The 21,676-nt window shown below is 41.0% G+C and overlaps 1 protein-coding gene across 5 annotated transcripts in view; it reads right to left on the bottom strand.

The window, feature by feature from the left end:
• Positions 1–21,325, bottom strand: part of RMDN2 (regulator of microtubule dynamics 2) — a 55,549-nt gene extending 34,224 nt beyond the window's left edge. The window contains exons 1-6 of one of the 5 annotated variants that reach the window (XM_058834587.1): positions 21,211–21,325; positions 16,525–16,774; positions 15,883–15,957; positions 11,158–11,624; positions 4,634–4,829; positions 3,578–3,680 (exon numbers count right to left, since the gene is read on the bottom strand). In XM_058834587.1, coding sequence (XP_058690570.1) covers positions 3,578–3,680; positions 4,634–4,829; positions 11,158–11,612 — 754 coding nt within the window. In that variant the 5' untranslated portion in view covers positions 11,613–11,624; positions 15,883–15,957; positions 16,525–16,774; positions 21,211–21,325. Of the gene's footprint in view, positions 1–3,577; positions 3,681–4,633; positions 4,830–11,157; positions 11,625–11,896; positions 12,050–12,105; positions 12,349–15,882; positions 15,958–16,524; positions 16,775–19,909; positions 20,132–21,210 lie in introns of those variants that run through there. The other 4 variants (XM_058834588.1, XM_058834585.1, XM_058834589.1 and 1 more) reach the window with 4 other exon arrangements.
• Positions 21,326–21,676: the final 351 nt, after the last annotated feature.

The following is a 21,676-nucleotide window of genomic DNA, read 5'->3' as shown; positions in this document are numbered from 1 at the left end:
CATCTGATTTACTGCAGCAACAAAGAAATTGCTTCCTGTTCCTAGAAACATTTAGATGAACACTGCAACACCCTGGCTTTACTTCATTTACATAGTCATACACTTACATATAAGTATCTATAAACTATATACGCAATTTCAGTATTTTCCCTTAAAATCCAATTCAGATGCAGTTAAATCAGGGAAGGATTGGACTGGAATGCCAAAGCTGTTTGGAAGACTAAAGCACCTTAAAAGCAGGTCAGACAAGCACCTATCAGAAAAACCAGCAAAGCTGTTTCCTGTCTTGGATCCAGGAATAAACTAGTTGAAGTTCCTTTCTAGCACAAAGCCTTCCCTTAAGTTCCCCTTTTAACTGAATAAAGATGACAGTAGGTGATTTGATCAAACCCATGCTCCCAGTAAGAAGTTCAGATGAGATGCTTGCTGTTTGCAGATTTCCAGCTGCAACCAATTAAGCTGCACTGACATTTCTGTATTGTAAGTTAACTTCATAAAAACAAAGAATAGCATACACAGTCCTCCAACCCACTGGAATGAAAAATAACCATGGAACTACCGCCAGCTCTCCTGCAGTCTCAAGCCCTCCACAGCACTTCCAAAAACTGAGATGAAAAAGGCTGCCACCACCCCCACTTCAATGAGAAACTAAGCCAAACTAGGCTGGTTACTAAACACCTAAAACCCACTTTCATTCCATCATTCTTTATCTCTCCCTGTCTTTTGCTATGCCATTATCGTTCATCAGCTGAGGTTACATGCAGTCACAGAATCACAGAACATGGAGTTGGAAAGGACCTACAAAGATCATTGAATCCAACTCCTGGCCTGCACAGGACCACCCCAGAGTCACACCACGTGCCTGACAGCATTATCCCAATGTTTCTTGAACTCTGTCAGGCTGGGGCTGTGACAACTTCCCTGGGGAGACTGTTCCAGTGCCCAACCATACTCCAGTGAAGAACCTTTTCCAAATATCCAACCTAAACCTCCACTGACACAACTTCAGGCCATTCCATTGGGTCCTGTTGTTGGGCACCACAGAGATCAGTGTCTGCCCTTCCTCTTCCACTCACAAGAAAATGGTAACTGCGCTGAGGTTTCCCCTCAGTCTCCTCCAGTCTGAACAGAACAAGTGACCTCAGCTGCTCCTCATATGGCTTCCCCTCAAGTCCCTTCACCATTCTCATGACCCTCCTCTGAATGCTCCCCAATAGTTTAATGTCTTTTTCACATTGTGTCACCTGACACTGTCCCCAGCACTCAACATGAGGCTGCCCCAGCTCAGAGCAGAGCAGGACAATCCCCTCCCTTGCCCAGCTGGCCATGCTGTGCCTGATGCCCCCCAGGACACAGCTGGCCCATCCTGGCTGCCAGGGCCCTGCCGGCTCTTGTTCAACTTGACAGCAACCAGGATCCATGGTGCTGCTTCCCAGCATTTCATTCCCCAGCCTGTCCGTACATCCAGGGTTAGCTGTCCCAGGTGCAGAATCTGGCACTTTCCCTTGTTGAACTTCATACGGTTGGTGATTGCCCAGCCCTCTGATTTGTTGAGGTCTCTCTGCCCTTGATGGACTCAGCAGCTCCTCCCAGTTTTGCATCCTCTCTGAACTTGCCCTGTATCCCTTCCAGTCCTGTGTCCAAGTCATTTATGAAGATGTTGAAGAGCACAGGGCTGAGAATGGAGCCCTGTGGAACACCCCTAGTGACACATGCCCAGTGTCACCTCATTCACTGTAACCCTTTGTGCCTGACCTGTGAGCCAGCTGCTCACCCATCCCATGATGTGTTCATCCAGCAGTGTGCTGGACATTTTGTCCAGAAGGGTCCTGTGAGAGAGAGTATCAAAAGCTTTACTGAGATAAAAAAGATTACATCGATAGGATTCCCCTGATCAGCTAGGTGGGGTACTTTGTCATAAAAGCAAACCAGGTTTGATAAGCATGAAGCCGCACTGGCTGTGACCAATGACTGCCTTGTCCTTCAGATGTTTTTCCTATACCTCCCAGAATTATCTTCTCCATAACTTCACTAGGCACAGATTTTTAGGAATCCAGCTGGAGCAGCAGATCCTACACAGTTTCCAAGTTGACTGGGAATTGATCATTCTTGCAGCCACAGTCCTCCAGTTCAGGGTATTGATAACCCCTTGTTCCGTCATCCATGTTGAGGACCGAGGCAAAGAATACATTAAACATCTCTGCCTTGTCCCTGTCCCTGTTTGTGAGCCAACCACCCTCATCCTGTAATGGGCTGATGTTATTTTTACACTGCCTATTGCTATTAATACATTTGAAAAACCTCTTTTTATTGTCCCCCAAAGTTCTGGCTATCTTCAAGTCCAGTCACCAGTAAAAGCAAAGGAACCAACAACATAATTTACTCTTTCCATTTACTTTGCGTCATAATCCTCACTGCACACTAGGATTTATGTACAAAGCCAAGTTGCTACTAAAGCAAAGACAGTAAAAATTAAGTTGCTAAGACAGTGCAAGTCTTCAGTAGTATTTAGATGACAAAAGGATTGGAAAAAGAAAGAACCTTGAACAAACTGAGGTTGTCTGTGGAAGATGTTACAACATCATGAAGGCATGACGCTGCCTTTAAGGATGACAAAGAACAGCTGAAACTGCTTTTTCAGTGACATTGTCAGTGCCAACAGAACAAAAAATCAATGAGAAGTGTCACAAAAGACAAAATAACCCAAACTTGGGTTACACTTACAAAACCTGATTGGTGCAGCTAAAAAGGAAGGGGCAATGAAGAGACAAAAGAAAGAGCGAAGTTCTCCAAGAGAAAGGCAAGAAGGATTATTTTAGAACAGTGCCTTGACTGGAGGAGAGTGACATGGTGTAGAGAAGATGTAAGTTTTAATATAATAAAAAGAAGGCCCAAAGTAAAAAGGGAAACAAACTATTCCTCTAGCCAATATACATCCAGACAGTGAAAGAAAGGGTAACGCTTTTAAAAGCAACCAAAAAAAAATTTCTGTGATGAAGAAAATTAAAATCTTGCGGAGATAAGTTGTCAAACAGGACACATGGGGAGAGATGTCTGGAAGCAACACCAATTGTCACAAACGACTTCTGTTTCTGGTCGACAGTTCTTCCAGATTCACAAAGTTTCATCCCTGCCATCACCACAAAAGAGGCTGCTGATATGCAGGAGTGCTCCTTGAACACAGGAAAGCAGAAAAACAAACCCTGACCCCGCCTCAGCATTTATTTATTCCTCTTGCTCTCCCAAAGATGTAATTAAGAAACTGTGTTGACAGCATCTGGGAGTTTTCACATCTGTTTCTCAGCAAAATACAGGATTTTAAGGCAATCTGCAGAAACAACAGCCTCCAAATTATGACCCATAATACTTCTCTGCCACTGATTTTGGATCTCTTATTGAGGAAAGAATTAACTGAAGTTGTAAACTGTGGTGGTTTACTGCGCAAAACATTATCATTACAGTATGAATACTCCGATTTATTGGATTGCAAATTCCTTATATTGGAAAACTTAACCAAAGTTCAGAGCACGTTTCACTACATTCAAATGGCATTCCTCATAAACATTTTTCCTCTTACCATCAGTTACATATTTCCTTTTCTCCTCAGCATCAGTAGTCATCTCAAACAGATCTCCATAAGCACGTGCAAGCCTCCAAAGGAAGTCCACACAGTTTTCGTACTGAAAGTAGAGGACAGCTACATAATTAAACTCATCAGAATGATTTAAACAGTTTACTCCCACAATGCTTAAAATTAATAACATGCTTAAAGCAAGTAATCAGAAGATGGCATAATATTTTGTTAATTTTCCATCCTTCTACATACTACTTTTAGTTCATGTGAGAACCAATTGACTAATTTTCAGTGAACAAGAGAATTAAGCTTTCGTAAACACCCTAGACTGTCTAAAGAGGTTTTATTTTATAAATCAGTTTAAACTTCTTTTAATATACACATTTACAAGGTAATCCAGTAAAGCACAACGAATCCCTGAACAAAGTGATGTGTATTTTCTTTAGGGAAGCCATAAGCACCACACTCACACACAAGATCTCATTTATCTTCCTTGGTATTCCAATATTCAGATGAAAACAGTCAGAACCAATGCTTGCCAAACCAGAATAAAATGGTACACTGAACTGAGCACTGCACATCAAACCACCTTTAAATGTTATCTGGAGTTACATACGGGCCCAGTAAAGTTGAAGGAAAAATTCACATGAAGGATATTAGACAGGTATGAGCAGCCTAGATGCTCATAGTTTGACAACAGTAGGTCTGGTTACTACTTAATGCTACAGCATTCTTTCATACAGACTATTCCAAAACCAGGAGAAGTAAGTATAATTTACATTGAAAAAAGCCCATGATTTTCCTTTGTTTTATGCAAGAATTCTTATGTCAAACAAAGTCTTAAAGTTATTGAATTAGAATGGGTTATAGTAGAACTCCTATGCTCACACAACATGAATATTGACACCACTTTGAAATACTGCTTTTTGACTGTATTTAAAAAATATGCTTGAAATTTCATCATCCATTTCTATGTGCATTTTAAAGCTTGTATTTAGTTCTCAAAAGCAGTGTAAAGTAGAAGTTAATAGCAACATAATATTAGTTTACCCATAATACCTTGTCATCTTTCTCAAGCAGCAGTCTGAAGCCCTCCTTTTTATCATCCTCTGAACCCTTGTGCAAATTGTCCACCTGCTGTAAAAAGTTAAATAAGTCTTCATCTTCTTCTGATTTCACCATGGCATCAAGTGATTTCATACATCTCTTTTCTTCCTCGGAGTCTCCTTCAGAATCAGTATGAGCAGTAAGGTAACTAAAATCACAGAAAATAATAACCATTACTTTATTTTATAAAAAAGGGCATTGTTAAATTAAAAAGCAAAAAATCCAGAGCACAATTTATCCCAGTTGTCCAACTTTAAAGGATTTTTTATTAATGATATCAAACTTATTGGTATTACTACAAAACCCTTATCTTCAAAGGCACAGCACAGTCATATTCCAAACATAACAGGTAAGTAATTATACTGTCCTGCTGCCTAATACTCCATTAAAAAAATGCAGATATATATTAGAAACACATGTAGCCTTGTGTTTCAAATGCAGAACACTTGAAATCATTAATGTGTTTTAAGACATGCTCTGTAACCCTGAATAGGCCTCTTCAACTCTTTACCTCAATTTCCCTGTTTTTTGAAAGAGGAATGAGCTTACTTACCAAAATATAAGTGCTATTACAATCTTTTATGCAATATTTTCTTTAACACTTTTAAAATCTAAATACAAGCCAATAAAAATAACACCATTGTTATAAATTGTATAAATAAATTCCTTATTTCTTCCGAGCATTCTGAAGTTCAGAGTATCTGAAACTGAGCTTATATCAATTCATGATGCTTAGTGCACAAGCACTTAGCACAAGGTGGTCAAGGGCAAAGAAATATTTGCAAAAGCATAAATATCACACAGAGATAAGCAGGTGGCATTACTGTCCAAAGTGCTGAGAATACATTATGGTACTCTGATTTCAAAGAGAAGCAGCTGATGGCATTGTTTTTAAGAAGTAGCCTTTTGCTTATGGACTAAAAATGGACGGATAAGCCTCCTTTTCTGCATTTCTACTTTTGAAAATACTGTTCTGGGGAGAAGTAATAATGAAAACCTATCAGCTGCTGCCAGGTTCAGAGATTTTTCTAAATGGTTTCTCTGAGTATGAAAAGCATGGAATATACTATACACATTAAGTAACTGAATAAATTAAGTAGACCATGACAGTCAGACTATAGAAAATCTATTTCTTTTTTCAGAAATATAACCAGGACAGAATGCTAGCAGTCAAAATGAAGGTTATTAATCATGGCTTTCAAATATTTTGTTTTCAATATGTTGCTTTCCGAACAGGTAGTGTATCAGAGCAGATACATTTACAGCTGGCAAATGAATAAGTACAACTGCTTATGAAGCTACAGACGTACTAGATGTGGCATGACAGTTTTGCTGCAAAATTAACCCAGTGACAAAGGAAAGAGGAGTCAAAAATACATTTGGATAAAACAATATATACACAGACCATGTGTACATGTTCAAACTGAAAAATATCATGGAGCAGAACAGAGTTAGGAAACTTCATATGTTTATACAGAGTTGTTTTACATAATCTTGATGATGCTGAAGCTGATGACACATCCTATGCTCTATCTTGCAGAGACTACATTCAGTCACTGAACACTTATGTTCATTTTCTGAAGGATGTTAATACACACTGCATATTGTTCTTTCATAGTTATTCTGAAGTGGGCAGAGAAATATATCATGGCTGCACTTGTAAGAGTGAATCAAATGTACAAGGGATTTCCTGGGGAGTGGGACAATCTTTTAGCACCAATACAAAATTCTATGACGTGAAGTATGTTTGGAAATTATCTTTCCTCACATGGTTTAGATGCTCCATTCTCCCTAATTAAAAGATAAATGCACTGAGGATCTGGGCAATTCCCAACCCGAAATAAGGGCACTAGATAATACAAAAGAGCAACAACTAAGCAGTAAAGACAATATCCTTAGTTACAGGAGTTTGGGAACTGCATCAAATGCTACCTAATCAGGTAGATATGAAGATGAGGAAACAGTGTTTGGAAATCAGTGTGGATGTGGTATTCTTTGCTTTTGCTGCATAAACATCTGCTAAAATTTCTGTGATCACTAGTGTTCCAATGTTAGATAACAGATAAAATTGATTAGTAGAAAATGCTATAATTGCATATATATATGCAAAAATATAATGGCTGGATGACAAATACAAGGTTGGGTTGACACCCAAGCCCATTGGGCTGTCAGTTCAAACAAGACCAGCAGATTTCCAGCAGCACTATATCAAATGTTATGACAGAACATCAAACTGAGGCCAAACATCAAATTCACGTGGCATCAGCTAAGTCATATATTTATTGGGAGACTCATAGAAAAAATGTGAAATAGGTCACTATCTAACAGATCACGTGAACCCATAAGGAGCTAATTACAAAACAGCAGAGAGGGCAGGGTCATTTCTTAGCTATTCCCTCTCCTACCTCCTCTATTTACCTGCTTTATGAACCTTCAAATAATTTAAATGTGGAACAGACCCTCTTAAATGTTGATTAGAATGTCATAAATTTCAATTTACTTGTTGAGCAATATCTGCCTTCAACAAAGCAGCTAAAAGTCTTATACATTTATGCATTCTAAAGCACTAAAATCAGTAGCGACACAAACAGAAGAAGAAGTGTTAAGTGTCTTCTTAACACAGCTTAAAAACTCCAGGATTTTAAGGACTGCTAACACTCCCCTCCAAAAAAGAAATAAACAGAAAACAAGGAATAGTCATTATATTTTATTTTACAAATATTTCATACAACAGAAATCTGCAATTTTACCTGGTATTTTCCTGCATCTGTTTTATCAGATGATAAGCAGAAAACTGAGTATTTACAAGTGATAAACACAATATTTTGTGATATATTGATCAATATTTGAGAAAATAGAAGCACGTTTAAAAAATGTCTAGAGTCAGTGCCAATTTGTTTTCATCTTTATTACCAATAGATTTCAAATAAAAGAGAAAAACAGTGATAAGAATGTGAGGAGCAACAATCAACTGATAGGACCCAGCTGTATCACAATGGACTGTTCAAAGTTCAAAGAACAAATGGAAACTGTGAGTGCTGGAGACTCACCCCACTTTGGCTAAGCAGCTCAGTAAATCCCAGCATCTAGTACCAGATAAAAACAAACATTGAACTACATGGTATGAAACACCCCTGTGGTATAAACACACTTGGGTGGTTCAAAAACTGTGTTGGGGTGTTCGTAAATTGGCAGGCATCGGGCCTAGCCAGGTATCATTTGTTCACAACACTTCAGCTTTTAGACAGATCAAATATCATCTGTCGTCGTCTCCCTGCCAACTTAGAAAAAAATCACAAGCTGACACAAACACCTTCTCATCTGCTCTGGCTAATTCCACAGAAAGGTGATTATATGTCACAGATGGATCAGGATCAAATTTTCACTGTATGATCCAGCAAAGTGCATATGCATCAGTAATGGTAAGTTGCTTTCAAGTTTGTCAAATTGAATTTTAGGCCAATTGAAGGCTGCATTTAAAAGAAATGAACAGCAAAACAAATTAGAAAATGCTAAGTGATACTCAGAAGCAGGCAAGCGATTTTTTTTTTCCTGTTGACTAAACTATTTCAATGAGAAATTATATATAGAACATCTGTCAGAGAAGTATTTACTGCAGTGAATCATTCTGGTGCCTGATGCCAAATGCAATTTGAAGAGCTTGGATGCTGGGCCAGCTGAAGATGGGCGCCAAACATGACACTGATTTCCATGGTTCATCACTGCCATATCAGGGAGGAAACAGCTTGAAAATCACAAAGAGGAGAATTCGGTGACATGCTCCATTCCAGGCGATCATCTAGACACAATTTATTGTATTTGTAAATGAATGAGTGCTTGTTACTAATTCCCAAACATTAAACATTGAAGCTTTTACTACAACATTACTGGAACTGAAACAAATTAAAAAAAAAAAAAATAGTATACAGAAAAGCATAAAACCACATAGAAACCACAAACTCTTTACCATTTAATGTCTCATCCATTCAGTACACCTTCATTCAGACTGTCATTATGTAAAAATAGAGCTCATTTATTAAAACACATATGATATTTCTCCACTTACGGAAATACATAATTTTTGAAAGGCAAAACAGAAAGCTTCTCTTCCCAAGGTGTTGAATATTGTTGAAGTGACATTGAGAATATACCTAGAGCAGATCAAAACAGTGAGGGCCTTATCAGACACTGTCAGCTTCCAATATTTAATGAAAAAAATAGGTAGTATTAAAAGCTTTTCTGGAAAAAATTTATAAACCTGTAACCAATGTATTCACCCAGCAAAAATCCATAACACTCTTCAGATTAGTTTATCTGTCAATTCCCAGCATCTACACATTTGTCAATTAAAACCAGAAGTGCTTAACTCAAGCAAAATCCTATCTTCTAGACCATGAAATTACTGCTGAGGCAGTGAAACGCATTGCACATACTTTAGATGGTAGTACAGAAAGGTGAAAAAATGTTTTATCAGTAACAAAGAGCAAATTTTTTTTCTATAGTGCACAAACACTGAATGCACCATTGTGTGTGGAATTCACCACAGAAGAATATGAAACAATGAACATGGTATAGCACCCACAGCATATGAAGTGGTGATGTACAGTAACTGGGAAAAACCCAAGTGTTGCTATTGACCCTCCTGGCCATGCACCATAGTCATTAAAGTAATAGAAGACCTCAGAAAAAACTATATATACTGCAACTGTACATGTTAGGATTAACAACCTATTTGCAAGAGGAAGAAAAAAAATACTATTTAAATACATGAAATCAAACTTTCTCAACTTTAGAGAAGATATGAAAAACAAGGACATCAAGTACAAGGTGTTAATAGGAAAAAAGCCCACCTCTTTTCAAAAGGGGTTGAAAAACAGCATTGGGAAAGGACATAGCCAAATGACTAATGCTAACTATAACCTTGAATTATCTTCCTGGCTTTTGACTGTACACAAATACTTGTCAGAGAAGGCCTCTCTTAAGGACACACTCAATGCTCTTGCACACTGTAATCGCTTGTATTGGATCACCACATCAGCTTCTTCGTCACACAGAAGAACCTGAACACACAAGTTTCCCCAGCTTGTTCTCAAAGAGCAACACATCAGTCCTGATCAGAAAACAGGATTTTCTCAAATGCTACACGTGTAATAACCCCTGCACTGCATCTGTGGACCTGGTAATTCATAAACTGGTCCCTTTGCCTTATTTGCATCTCTGAATATTTTATTCATAACATGAAGGCCTATGCAAACCAACCAATGGATGAAATAATCTAAGAGAACCAAGATGTTTCCACACCAGATGAAGGAGGAATGTCATCAAATACTTATGCCAATCCAGAATACTTAAAATAAAGAACTGGTTCATAATTGAACCGACAGGTCTTAAAATATGGTATCAAAATATAAGACTTGTGAACCATGTGGGCTGGGATATAACACAAAAAAAATTCTGCTCACAGGAACTGAAAGTGAATGTGGAGAAACTCTTAAATATAGAATTCCATTAATATGCAGCATGTTAGCTGTCTTCAGAATATTACAGTTAGTTAAAATATTTTAAAGAGAAAAGGTGACATATGATAGGCAATTTTCAGACATAATGCTGCCTACACAGACGTGTAAGACATGCTGAGAAGTGGCTCAAAAAACTCAGTTGCTATAAACATAGTATTAGTAAATTGCATATAAGTATCTAATCTGATTATACCAAAACAAAGTAGTAATTACAGGAGATTAATGTCAAGACAAAAATATAGTGCCTCTCCTGGACTCCTGGTACGCATCACCCCCCAGTGTGTTCCTCAACATACGAGGATAAAAGATCCCATTAACTACAACGTGACTATAAGATTTGGTCAAAACTAGGAACTTTCTACGTTACTTAGTCAGTACCCTAAATTCCTTATGGTCAGTTTCTGAGCCACCAGAAAGTATATACAACAGCACATATACATAAACATTGCCATTTGTACAGAAGTTCTGCTCAGACGTAGCTTCCATAGTGTACAATGCCTCTAGGCAGAACACTGTAATAACTCATCTGTGAGGCTGATAAAAACCAATTATCAGGAAAAGCAAATGAGCATTCATACAGTTTGAACAAACTCTGTCCAAGACACACTTTGGACTAGAGGCACTTTTAAAATTACACCATTATTCTGAACTTTGCCTCTCATTGCATAGCTATGTAGCAATACTGCATTGGTGTTACCAAACACACTCTTAAAAAAAAAAATAAATCTGTATTATGTTTGGCATTAAGCCAACTTCAGCCATAGTGCAGATTCAGAGATGATCACCAAGAATCTTCTCTGATCTAAAAACCATTAATCTGAACATTTGTATTCTTTTCCCAGAAGTATAAAATTTATATTAAACTTTTAAAGGGCTCCTGTTTACAGTTTCATATAGGTAATGATGCAACTTGCACTGCATGTGTACAGTATGATATACAAATTATTATTAACTCACCCTCCTTCACTTTCTGCCTCCTCAGAGCTGGTAGTTTCTCTTGCACCAGAAGCTGTCTCTGCTTTCCTCCGCCTTGTTGCTCTGTGTGATGGACTAACTCTCTGAACATCACCTTTTCCTTGAAGCTCATTTCGAACAAGCTCTTCAAGTTTTGGAATAGCTTCTTTCAGAAATTCCACCTCTCTCTTCAGTTCATCTACGCTTAGTAGCAGGCCGTTCAATTTTTCTAGTATCTGCAGTTGCCTTCCATGTAAAACCATTACTGCTCCTTGCTCATTAGGAGCCTCGTTTTGCAAGACCACAGAATTAATTCTGTTACCTATATCCTGCAACGCACGTATACGCACAGCTGCGCCAGACTTTCGGATCTTGTGGTACCAAATCAGTACCAGGCTTAATCCAGCAGTCCCTGCCATTATTCCCAGTATCAGTCCTTTATTTTCGAAGGGAGACATTTCTGCACGCTCCTAGAATTGTGAGACAACAATAACAGAGTTTAAGATGTTTTCCCCTGCTCCGCGCAAGCGACTTGCTCTGTTCTGAAATCACGAAAGTGTAAGGCAGGAAGAACTGCAGACACAAAGTTACTCTTTTTGCAGGTTCTGCAATACAAGGCAGCAAAAACAAGACGAAAGTGGGTTTGGGAGCGTGAAGGGCGCTGGCACGTGGGCAGGACCGCAGCCTTCACTCTTAACCGTCCCGGCATCGGGATTTGTTTGTTTTAATGCGAGAAACTCACATAATCGGATTTTTCTCCACCGCAGAGAGGCGGAAACCCAGCTGTCAGGCCGGAGCCCCGCCCGGAGGGGCGTCACGCCGGTCCCCCAGCCCCGCCGCGCCGCGGGGCAGCCGGAGCCCCGCGCTCACCTCCCGCCGCCCCGCAGCCACCCCAGCCCCGGCAGCCCCGGCCCCCCCGGCCCCGAGCCCAGCGCCGCCCCCGCTACGTACGTACGGCCGGGCCGGGCAGGGCAGGGCAGGGAGCAGCGGCGCGTCCGGCCCTGGAGCCCGCAGCTCTCCCGCCGCCGCACAGGGGGCGGCGATACCCGGATCGAGGGGGCCGGGCCTCGGCCGCAGCGCCGGCCGGGCTGCCCGGGTGACGCGCCCTGCCCGCTGGAGGAGGGATTCCCGCAGCGCTGGGCAGCCCGGCGGGCCGCCGGCTGCACCTGCCACGGACATGGCTGGAAATACGCCGTCCTAGGGCGAGTGTACCTGCTCGTGTGTCTGTCCTCGGTACGGTGGCCGCTCGATTTCACCGATTTAACCTTTTGCTACTTCTAGGCCACAGAGAAATTGTGTTTCCACTGCACTGGTGGAGACCTGAAGCTGCAAAATCACGGATAAACTCCGCCCAGTTGCCTGGAAGACGGGCAGTCCCGGCACAAAAGCTTCGTTGCAATTTAAGCCATCTAAGGGCCCAAAGCTGGTTTCACCAAAGTCCATTATAGATTGCCCAGAGTCTGGAGGAACTTACCATAGAATCATAGACTGGTTTGGGGTGGAAAGGAGCACTAAACACCCTCTAATTCCAGTCCCCCTGCGGTGGGCAGGGACGCCTTCCACTAGAACAGGTTGCTCAATTCCCCATCCAACTTGGCCATAAACACTTCCAGGGTCAGGGCATCCACAGCTTCCCTGGGCAATCTGTCCCAGTGCCTCACCGCCCTCACAGTAAAGAATTTTTTGCTAGTGTCTAATCTAAACCTACTCTCTTTCAATTGGAACCCATTTCCCCTTGTCCTGTCACTCCATGCTCTTGTAAATGGTATTGCCCCATCTTTCCTCTAAATTCCCTTCAGGTACTGAAAGTCCACAATTAGGTCACAACAAAGCCTTCTCTTTTCCAGGGTGCACAATCCCAGTTCTCTTGGCATTTTTCGTAGGAGAGGTGCTCTGTCCCTCTGATTAGCTTGGTGTTCCTCATCTGGACTCATTCCAACAGATCAATGTCCTGTCTTGGGGACCCCAGAGCTGGATGCAGCACTGCAGGTGGAGTCTCACCAGAGCAGAGTAGAGGGGCAGAACTTGGATTTATCAGAGTGTGGGAGGTATTGCTCCTGTGCCCCATCTGAAATCACTTTTACTGGTGACTCTCACAAGGCTCTCCTTTGCCCTTTGTGATAAAAGGAGTTGGTCCCTGTATCTGGCCTTGAATGGAAGAGGGATCATTACTGACAACCTGTTCTGACCATTTATCTTCCTGAAGGCTTGTGGAGGGCCGGTGCACAACATCCTGCCAGCATTTACAAGCATAAAACTCATGTTTTTCTGTGTCTGTGCAATGGAAGAAGCTCTTCAACAGATGAAATTGTCCTCAGTCAAATCAATCAGAAACAAAGGAACACAATTCTGAAAAAACATACTAATTGCCTTTAAAAAGTCAAGAGAGTACTGTTCAAAACAAAAAAAGTACCTAAAACAGGTACCAAGAATTCAAGAATTTTCAGTCTTAGTACAAATTAGCAATTGTAAATCAGTCTGATGTCTAATAATCTTCAAAGAATTTAGTTTAAAACAACTACAGCTCTAAATTAATTCTTCATTAAGAATCTGAGGACGAAATTACCTTTATGAGACCCACCTACAATCTACAAAGGTAGAAATTTTCTAGAATGAAAAAATGAATACTGTTTCAGTATTTTACCATTTTTCCAGTTACAATACATCAATAACAAAATGTATAATCTGTTCATATGTTTGTAATTTGAAATTTTTAAACCAAGGACGGAAATATCTTCAATTTTATGGAAACTTCGCTAAACTCATATTATTTTAACAAATTTCACTATAAGTAATGGTTTTAAGATATACAGTTTTAAAGTGGAACAAGAAAACATAAATCTCCATATGCTGATAGTGTTTCAAGTGTTCAGGAATGGTAACATGAATGTGTTGGAAAACCTTTAGTTTTTGTTTTCTTTTTTTTCAGTATAGTCTGCCAAAATCTTTCTATAAGCCAATTAAAATAGGAAAGGGTTTTTAAAAGAGAATTAATTGGAGAGCAAACATAGAACAGAGCTGAAACAAAATACTATGGATGCAAAAAGCTAAGTGAGTATTTTCAAAGAATTTCCAAAGTGACTGTCTCAGGCTGCAGGCCTTAGGTGAGGAGAACTGTTTTCAAAAATAATGGCCCAGGAGAACTACCATCTGCAGCTGCCTGGATACGTAACAACTATGAAAATCAGGTCACCTGTCTGGTCCCAAACTCCTTGTTTGCTTTTTATCTGTAGCCATTTTACCCAGGCAGAGCAGCATGAAATCATAGAAGTTACTGCATATATGTAGAAACTTGTTGGAACACGGCAGCTTTCCAAGCTGGAGAACTTAATATCAATTTACGTAGATCTGACATAATTCAATTGGCCTAAATATGACAAATGTTCTAAAAAACTGAAATAAATGTTTTTAGAAAAGTACTGTTCTTCTGCATATGAATTTTTCGTAGTTCTAAAAAATCTTTGTACCTGAAGTCCTAAAAAACAAGTCCAGACAACCATCTGTTATAAAATGGTTATCCCCAAATATCTTTACTGTATTTTCTTATTTCCCAAGAACACAAAGTTTATGCCCCCAGGTTGTCCATGTGTTGTGCTCCTGACAAGCCATACCATGACACTTTCTCCACCCAGTAGCTCCTGAACATGGAGCTTAATTTCAGCCAATTGTGACAAAAGAAATATGTCAAGATCATAGAATTGTAGAATCATAGAGTGGTTTGGGTTGGAAGGCATCTTCGTGATCATCAAATTCCAACAGTTCTGTAATGGGCAGGAACACTTTTCACTAGAACAGATTGTCCAGGCTGCATCCTACATGGCCTTGAACACTTCCAGAGAAGGGGCATCCACAGCTTCTTTGGGTACCCTCTTCCAGTGCCTCACTACCCTCTAAGCAAAGAACTGCTTCCTAACATCTAATCTAAATCTCTGCTCTTTTAATCAAAACCTACTTGTCCTATCATTATTTGCCCAAGTAAAAAGCCACTTTCCCTCTTTTTTGTAGACTCTTTGAAGTATTGAAAGGCCACTCCAGGTAGTTTCAAGAAGGCCAGCGGCTTTGGAGTGGCAAGACCTTGTGAACATCTGCCTTCCTCCACCTCCATCCCCAGGGAGATGTACAGGAATGAGCTTAGCACACCAGTGCTGCAACACTGACACACCTGCATGGGGCACCAGCCTTCTTACAGCACTATTTTTGTACAACCAGGACAGGCAATTTACTGGTCTTTTGGGAAATTTTGAACTTGGACAGCATTTTTGTGTCATATTAGAAAAGTTAGCACATCATTGAGTGTTTGTATTCAATGGATCAGACAGGCATCATTACATAGTAATTGTACTTTTTTATGGAAGGCAATTTTACAATTTTCATAATTTTCTTTAGCTGTAATTCTTCTGTCCATTTTCTTTTGTGATATGCTCTTCTTTCTGAAATGCCCCTCCCTCCTCCTCCCCTGAGAGATTAATCTTGTAACAGATACAGAAATCTTTAATTAGCTAGTAGCTGTTCATACTCATTACTTCAGCAGTTGTCTTGTAGGCGTAAAGTCAAATATTGTTAATATGTTACCAAACATTGTGAAAGCTTAAATACCTTTGACCAGACTTGGAACCAGCCTGCCAGAAATCCTGTCTGGATGTCAGAACAGTCAGAATCACTATTCTGTCAAGTTTGTTGAATTCTTCTGAATTTTTTGCTATAGAAATAGAGAAAATTATATCTTACCTCTAAGGGAAGCACTCACTGTCAGACTTGTCAGTATTCTCTGCTGCTTTTGGCCTGAACAGTTGTCCAGTGGCCCTAGTGAAAAATTAATCAATTGAAGTTAAAAGGAGATGGGTAATAGCACACTGATCTTTTTTGTTTTCTTGAAATAAAGATATACTGCTTAGCACAGTTCCCTGGGGAGATGAGGCTGCCTCTGCCTTTATGTCTGTGTGTGCAAATGTAACTGTACCTCTCCCTCCTCCTTTGAATCTTTGGCCAATCTCAGTCAAATTCAACAGAGAAACTCTAAAAAATTTTCTTGAGTTAATTGATCTTTTTAAGAAGAAATCCCTGAATTACAGTCACTGCTATGGGGAATATTGCTTATCCCTTGGCACACAACTGAGAATTCACACAGGAGAAAAGCATTTTGCAAGGTCAGGAAAAGCTAAAGCAGAGTTCACTTTATCAGATATGAACAAAGAGAACTACAAGTTATAACCTGATAGGAGACCTGGCTTCATTAGTTCAACTTCACTCACAACCATCTGCTTATTTATTAATTGAGTTGATAGGATCCAGTGCTGCAATTTCAGCTAAATGCAAATGGTCACTGATGGCATGGCATTTCAAACAGCAAAAGAAAAAAAAAGTACGTACTGTTCCTGCTTCTTTGTGTCCTCAGGAATCTCGAGGACATTATCAAAATATATTTATACAAGCTCTGTTAATTTTTTTAGGCCAAGGTACATGATTCAGTTTCCTTGATGTAAGAGATGAGAGTTGGCAGCCCAAAAGAGTTTGCATATGTTGTGTTGAAACCAGTAGGAAAAAATAAGCAAGGCTACATCCGATGTAATTCCACAGGACTGCCTGATTTCTTCACGAAGAGAAATTGTCCTTGGAGGGCCTGGGTAAAAAGAGGAAAAACATATAAACAGTCATAAAAAGAAAGAGAATGTGTGTGTATAAATATATATTTGATATGTATATGTATATGCTCCTTGGGAGTCAAAACTCAAAAAGAATCAAACTCTTTATAAACTCTTTATAAAGATGTGTGGCATCTTTCAGAGCGACATGTGTACACACTGTATTTCACATCACCCACTGCATTTTTTTTTTTACTGAATGGAAATTGTCCCTTTTTACAGCTTCTCTATAAATATGCTGAAGAGCATACTGAAGAATTTTAGAGCTTTACTGTTTCTACCTGCAAATGGCAGCATGCCCCTTCCTGAACTCCAGTAAATATTGCCTAATGGCCCTAGGATGTCTGCAATTTCACATTAAAAAAAAAACATCATCCAGGTGATGTGGTCTGTTCTTCCATCATTCCTGTCCCTCTTCCCTGCTACCACTTGTGAGCTTTAAAAAAATTTCCTTTCTGATTTCCAGTTTCCATCTAGGCCACCAAGGCTTTGTGTACATTAGCAAGAAGGGGAGACTGACAGGAGTGGGTCTCTGGGCGGCTGGTGCTGATGCCATGACATCCATGCTGTGCCCCAGGTTAAGTTTTGCCAGCTCCAGCCTGATCACAGGGGCTGTGTCCCCATTTGTGGCTGCAGAGCCTCAGGTGTGCTTCTGCAATGGATATTCCCAAAGTGCAACCAGGTGTTCCATGACTGGTACATGGTGAAGCAAAGCTTGCCAAGCTGGGAGTTTTGCCTTCAAGCTGCACACCTGACCCAACCCAAATTATTACTGTATACATACGTATTTACACCAGGAGAGTTTAATGTGGGTTACAAAATCATTCAGGACAGCGACTACAGGGAGTTCACCTCCCACTGGCAATTGCTGAGTGCTGGCAAAGGGATTCCTCCTTCATCATGTGATCGCCTTTGAACAATGACAATCAGTAAGTGCAGCTAAAAGCACGAGGAAAAGTGGTGAAACCAGGTGAGCTAAGGGGAAGCATTAACAAACACCTAACCACTTGAAAGAGTTTTGCTATGTACAATAACAAGACAAGATTTACAGTATGCAATGCACCCACACATATTCACTCACACAAATATATTTATGTACACAGCATTTTAGTTTTGCAGATGGTTTCTATACACCTGATGTGCTTTTTTGTAAGGAGCTAGGTCCATTAAAGTAAAATGTAAATGTAAATTTTATTCTTTTACTTGGTGTTTGCACCCCATCCTGGTGTTTAAGAAACTTTCCCTGTGCTTCTGAGCTGCAGATTCCTAGCGTAAATAATCCAGGTGGCCTTTCTGAATTTTGGTGAGATGGAATAACAAGTCCTTTGCTTATTCATAGTTACAGTGCTGCTATCTTGTGGGAGAAAAGGCATCAGCAACTGCAATACTTTCAAAAGTTGATATTGAGTCATTGTCAATTGTGATGATGACTTTTTAAGTGTTTGCATGTTTCTTTCTAATTTAGAAAAATTGTGTTAGTGTGATTAATCCATTAGGTTATATGCGGAACCATTATTCAGTGTGGTCCAGATTGCAATTTGGGCTCTCTTCAGTGTGGTCCAGAATTTTGTACTGAAAGCAGAAGTAACAAATATCCCTCCCAGGACATTCTGGAGTATAAGCAGTACTGCTGTCCCTGAAAGCAGTGAAACTGTTTCTTCTACTGCCACTTCTTAGAGACACTATTTAAAGCTACTGCATGGCTGTGCAAGATACAATTTCAAAAATCCACATCTAATGAAAAGATAGAAAAACGTATTGGGCAACATTATAATATTTCTATGAAGCAGGAAGATTTTGGGCATAGTAGTTGTTTTAGAAGCATTTTCATTGGCACGTGCTTTGATAGTCAAACTGAAATACCAGTTGGTTTTTTTTCTGAGAACAGAGTAAGATTCCAGAGCTAGGAAGAAATTGTACAAACAACTGAAACATGTTTTTATTTGGTTTGTTTGCTTGTTTTCCAGTTTTCAAAAGCACATTGAAATACAGATTTGTATGTCATCAGGCACATAGAATATTTGACAGACTTCTATTGCATACTGTTATAGTCCACTTTACCAAGTTAGTACTAAGCAGCTTTTCAAGATCATCTGTTTTCATAAAAACTATTTTATATTTTACTCAAGTCTTAGATTGTGAAAGCAGGACTTAAGCAACCAAAACACCTAGAAGAATCAAATACAGCCCTGCCCTTAAATATAGTTTATCTTCCAGTTGTGAAACAATCCTTTTTTCACATTCCTATTTTTCAAGAAACATTTTTAAAATTTAAAACACTTTTAAAGGAGTCTATAGATCTGTATTCCTCACACAACTCCAAGTCCTACTGAGCAAGAAGTTTGAAATATGCATAAAATTTAGCACTACACCCTGGACAAGTCTGATACTCATCAAGAGTTACTCTGAAGAGCCAACAGCATGTGAGGCATCAAATGATGCAGACAAGGTATCCATTGCACTATTTTGCATCAGAACCTGATTCCAAAATACAGAAAGAATGCTAAAAAATGTGCTTATTTTTTAACTTATCCCAAATGAGAATGAAAGCAGAATTTGTAAATGTGCAGAACTGGAAATCTGTTTCATCTCCGGGTACTGTCGACTCATTTGTGTTGGGCTGCAAACTAATGTTGAGCAAAAACATTTAAAAATTCTTTGGTATTTTCCCTAAGAACAATATCGTGCCAGCGTCATGATGCAATTACGCCTCCGGGCCATGATGTTTGGAACTGCTTTCGGCTTGCGGGCTTGCGAGTGGGAGTTTGGAGGGCAAGGTGGGTCTGTGCACATCGAGCAACACCAGGTTAGGAAGGTCAGGGCACGAGGCAGTACAGGCAACGCCTGGATCATGGACTCCCTATCTCCAGCCCGGTTCCTCCCAACAGCGGAGCTTTTGCAGGGCTGCCTTGAGGCACACGTGGCCCATGGGATTTCCCCGAAGCCACACACCGCCCTGGGGACAACACCTGCCTCACGGCCACACCGCCCCGCCATTTGACACCGTTTCCTCACCCCAAGGCGGCAACAGCCACCTCCAGCCGGGAGCGCTGCCGGGATCACACGCGGCGGGGGGAGGCAGGGAGAAGGGACACCCGTGCCAAAGCACACACCTGCCACAAATGCAGATCGGTCCGTGCTAGCCATGGGCAGCCTCGAGCTGCCGGAGGAACCGGGTTACGCAGCGGCCTGGCGGCGGAGCGTGAGAAGCAGCGTCATTGCTTGCTTTCAGAGCGGCCGTGAGGGGACAGCAGGGGACAGGAGCCACACCGTGTACTGCGCCATACATGGCGCTCCCGCTTCCGGGGCAGGAGGGGCGCGGAGCCCACCGTGTCCCCGAATATCTCCCCACACGGCACAGGGAGAGGGAGGAGGAGGGACACAGCCACACCGGCCCCTGTCCCTGAGGCGCTGCCACCCCGCCCTCCGCCTCTCCCGGGCGCCTTCAGACGCGGCCCCGCCCGGCGGCACCGCTGGGTGGCGCCCGAGTGCCGCGGCCGCCAGGGCGGGCCGCGCTGCCGCCTTCGCTCCCCGGCCCTCTCCAGAGCCCGGCGGCGCCGCTGGATGCGAACAAACGTCCTAAAGCACGCCCATCCCCGGTGCTCCTCGCTCGTCCGGGTGCATTTGGAGAGATCAGATGGCGTGCCGCGGGTTCCTGCTGCCATCCAAAGCAGTACTTTTACATCGTTGCGCTGAATCCTGCGTTCATTAGATAGCTCAGTTCGCTGCCTTGGATGAGAAAACCGCGCTTTTGTTGTCTCTGTTCTGCCAGGTTGCTGGGTTGAATTAGCTCAAGGCAAAGCCCTTTGTGAGAAACAAAGGCAGGAGCTCGTGGCCAGGAGCTGAAGTAGAAAAATTACTGATTTGGCTCATCTTATAGAAGTTCATCTCTAATTGCTGTTTTGTAGAAGAAAGGGTACAAGAGATACAAATGGAGAAAGGAAAGACTACACCTTGTATCCTGTACCTATACCAGAGGCAGACTATCAGGTATCTCAGGACTACTTAAGAGAGCAGCATGTATTTGTAGTATATGCTGTTGTTTCTAGTGTAGATCTGAATGACTGTGCATTATCATGGTGTGGCTCTGTGTAAGCTGCCCCTTAAGAAAAATTCAACTCAGAGTGTTGTGTCCTTTGAGTCTTAAAGAAACAAACAAGCAAAAAACCAACTAAAACAAACAAACAAACAAACAACCCCACAAACAACAACCAAAACCCACCAAAAAACGAACAAACAAAAAAAAAAACACCCCAAAGATAAATGGAATCAGTAGAACAGATGCTCAGAAGTAGAATAACCACAAATGAAAAGTAAAGGCAGAAGCAAAGAAGGTAGAGAAAGTCTCTGTAAAAAATTAAATGCCAAGAGAGCTTGTCTCTGCAACAAAAGTGGTCATGACCTGGATTCCTACCTCCTGTGACGTGTGTCACCAGGGTACATGGCTGTAGGTTTTCTGTAACTTCTCTGGGGAGAAAGGCCCCTTGAAAAGGGAACAACTCTTCAAGTTCAGTGTCAGTAGTTGTCCAACTGCTTCAGGCTGTAGACTTTGGCTCTTTATGTGCCTAGGGTATACTGACCTCTGCCACTTGCAAGACATCCTTGTCATGGAAATTATTTGAGGCACGTATTGGACTGCATTATATGGGAGGCCAGCCCATGTGATCCTCATTATCTCTTTGGTAGTAAAAAGGGTGACTTTATTTACAACCTTTGGCAAAATGTCCTGCAATCTATTTTGAAGTGAAACAGGAGGATGAGCAGAACATCACAAAGCTGTGGTGACTTCCCTGCTTATTTTGGCTGCCTTCTCCTCAAGAGTTTTACTGAACAGCAGTCCGGTGCAGCAAATAAGCTTGGCCAGTATTTATAAGCAAACA

Source organism: Poecile atricapillus, chromosome 3 (genome assembly GCF_030490865.1).
Source record: "Poecile atricapillus isolate bPoeAtr1 chromosome 3, bPoeAtr1.hap1, whole genome shotgun sequence".
Taxonomy (NCBI): Eukaryota; Metazoa; Chordata; class Aves; order Passeriformes; family Paridae; genus Poecile; species Poecile atricapillus.
This window is presented reverse-complemented; position numbering and strand designations above follow the sequence as displayed.